The sequence below is a fragment of the Salpingoeca rosetta genome (genome assembly GCF_000188695.1).
Source record: "Salpingoeca rosetta unplaced genomic scaffold supercont1.21, whole genome shotgun sequence".
NCBI classification, from domain to species: domain Eukaryota; class Choanoflagellata; order Craspedida; family Salpingoecidae; genus Salpingoeca; species Salpingoeca rosetta.
Window position 1 is genome coordinate 1,057,247 of NW_004754913.1, and position 2,500 is coordinate 1,059,746.

The window sequence follows — 2,500 nt, forward strand, 5'->3', positions numbered from 1 at the left end:
GTGTGTGTGTGTGTGTGTGTGTGTGTGTGTGTGTGTGTGTGTGTGTGTGTGTGTGTGTGTGTGTGTGTGTGTGTGTGTGTGACACACGTGTAGCAATGCGCGGGCAGCCTTCACACAATGCAAGCCACCACGATGAATGAGTGCACGCATCACAGCGACAGCGCGGGCGCTTACGGAATGTCAATGCCACGACCGGCCACATCTGTTGCCACGAGAATGTCCTTGTATCCTTCCTTCAGGCTCGCAAGCGCATGCTCACTGGGGAAACAAAAACACGGGAGGGAGGGGCGACGAGGCCCCCGTGAGCGCGCGTGAGCGAGTGATTCATGTCTGATACAAAGGAGCACAACCGCAAATACAAGTACGAAAACACAAACACCAGCAATCAATCACCACCACCACCACCACCACCACCATCACCACCATCACCATCAAACAATCATCATCGAGCCACCACCACCACCACCACCACCACCATCACCATCAATCATCATCGAGCCACCACCACCACCACCATCATCACCATCAATCAAGATCAAGGTGACCCACCGGACGTCCTGGCCCTTGCCGCCGTGGAGAGTGGCAGCACGGTAGCCCATTTTCTCCAGCGAGCGCGCCAGCACGTCGCACCCCTTCTTCTGGTTGACAAAGATGATGATGGGTGGCTCGGGCTCGGAGCGAAGAATCTTCACAAGCTCGTTGCGCTTGTTCTGCTCCGTTGTCAGAATCATGCGTTGCTCAACCTGCAGGGAGAGGCGAGCGGGAGCAGTGGACAGAAATGTGGTTTGTGAGCTGAAAAAAGCATCATCGAACAAAGCACATGCGGGCATGCACTCGCAAGCGTCATGGTGGTGGTGGTGGTGGTGTGTAAATGTGCATGCATGTGCATGTGCATGTGCGGTTTTGAACATCCAAATACATGAAATACATGAGAGCGTGTGCACACTGGTGTGCACGAGTACACACGTGCAAACACATGAGTGTGCGCAAACGTACGCGGTCGACGGGTTTGCCGACGGTGCCAATACGGATGGTGGCTGGGCGGCGCAGGTACGTGTTGGCGAGCTTCATGACAGCGGGCGGCATGGTGGCTGTGAACAGCACCGTCTGGCGGTACTTGTTCTTGTTCTTGATGTCCTGCAGCAGAAACGCTTCGTCCTCGGCTTCATCTGCACCATATTCAAGCGGCGGGAAGGGGGGCAAGTGAGACAGTAGGCTTGTGTGTGTGTGTGTGTGTGTGTGTGTGTGTGTGTGTGTGTGTGTGTGTGTGTGTGTGTGTGTGTGTGTGTGTGTGTGTGTGTGTGTGTGCGTGCGTGCGTGCTGGAAGGTGAAGAGCAAGTGCGAGACAGCCATGCATCAGTAGCGATGGAAACAGCACGCACGCAAACAGGAAACGCCACCACCAGCACCACTTTCAGCGCCACGGCAGCAAGGCACGTTGCGCACCTGTGTTTGGCTTCTGGTTTGTGACGGGGACGTGTTCGAGAATCTGCTGTACGGCGGGCTCAAAGCCCATGTCGAGCATGCGGTCAGCCTCGTCCATCACGACGTACGTGCACTGCAACGCGGTGGTGGCGATGAGACAAGTGGATGCGGCCACGTGTGAGCGGCGTGTTGGAAATGCATGAGACAGAGAGCGCAAACGATGTGCATACACATAGTTCAAAAGACACGCACACACACACACACACACACACACACACACACACACACACACACACACACACACACACACACACACACACACACACACACACACACAAACTCCCCTCCCCCTCTATCCCAGCGCGGCGGACCTGGTTGAGGACGAGGTATCTGTTCTCAAGCACGTCGATGAGACGGCCGGGCGTGGCAATCACCACCTCGCACCCCTGCCGGAGCTGGAACCCTTGCTCCTCCCTGCTCGCACCGCCAATGACGGCGACAGTACGCACGCCGAGCGGGTCCGAGAACTTGCGCGTCTGCTCCTCAATCTGCTGCACCAGCTCGCGCGACGGCGCCAGGATGATCGCGTACGGGCCGTTGTCAATGTCCTGCGGCAGTGTAGGGGGTGGAGTGGGGGGGGGGAGGGTTGAGATGAGCTGAACAGAGAAGGGGGGGGTGATGTGCAGTGCAAACGAGGGGGGGGGGGAGGGCGCAGAATGCACACACTGCAAAGCTTCGTACACCAAAACACACAAACAGACACACAAACACACATAAATACACACGCACACACGCACGCACATGCACAAACACGAACACACGCACACACATGCGCACAAACGCACACACACGCACACACGCACACACACACACACACGTACCTGTTCGCGCTCGAGTTTTGGCAGGGAGAGGATCCACTGGAGGAGCGGGAGGACAAAGGCGAGCGTTTTACCGGACCCGGTCTCCGCAACGCCGCAAATGTCGCGGTTGGTGAGGCCGATGGGCAGCGCAGCACGCTGGATCGGCGTAGGCTCCTTGAAGCTGTTGGGGTCGTCATGGAATTGGTGGTATGAGG

At 57.1% G+C, this 2,500-nt stretch overlaps 1 protein-coding gene across 1 annotated transcript in view; it reads right to left on the minus strand.

Moving 5' to 3' along the window:
* Positions 1–167: 167 nt before the first annotated feature.
* The window catches only part of PTSG_08233 (uncharacterized protein), a 5,665-nt gene continuing 3,332 nt past the window's right edge, over positions 168–2,500 (minus strand). Inside the window, exons 8-13 of the mRNA XM_004991201.1 lie at positions 2,307–2,466; positions 1,797–2,033; positions 1,447–1,558; positions 997–1,169; positions 550–743; positions 168–258 (exon numbers count right to left, since the gene is read on the minus strand). Of these exons, the coding sequence (XP_004991258.1) occupies positions 171–258; positions 550–743; positions 997–1,169; positions 1,447–1,558; positions 1,797–2,033; positions 2,307–2,466 (964 nt within the window). The 3' untranslated portion in view covers positions 168–170. The remainder of the gene's footprint in view (positions 259–549; positions 744–996; positions 1,170–1,446; positions 1,559–1,796; positions 2,034–2,306; positions 2,467–2,500) is intronic.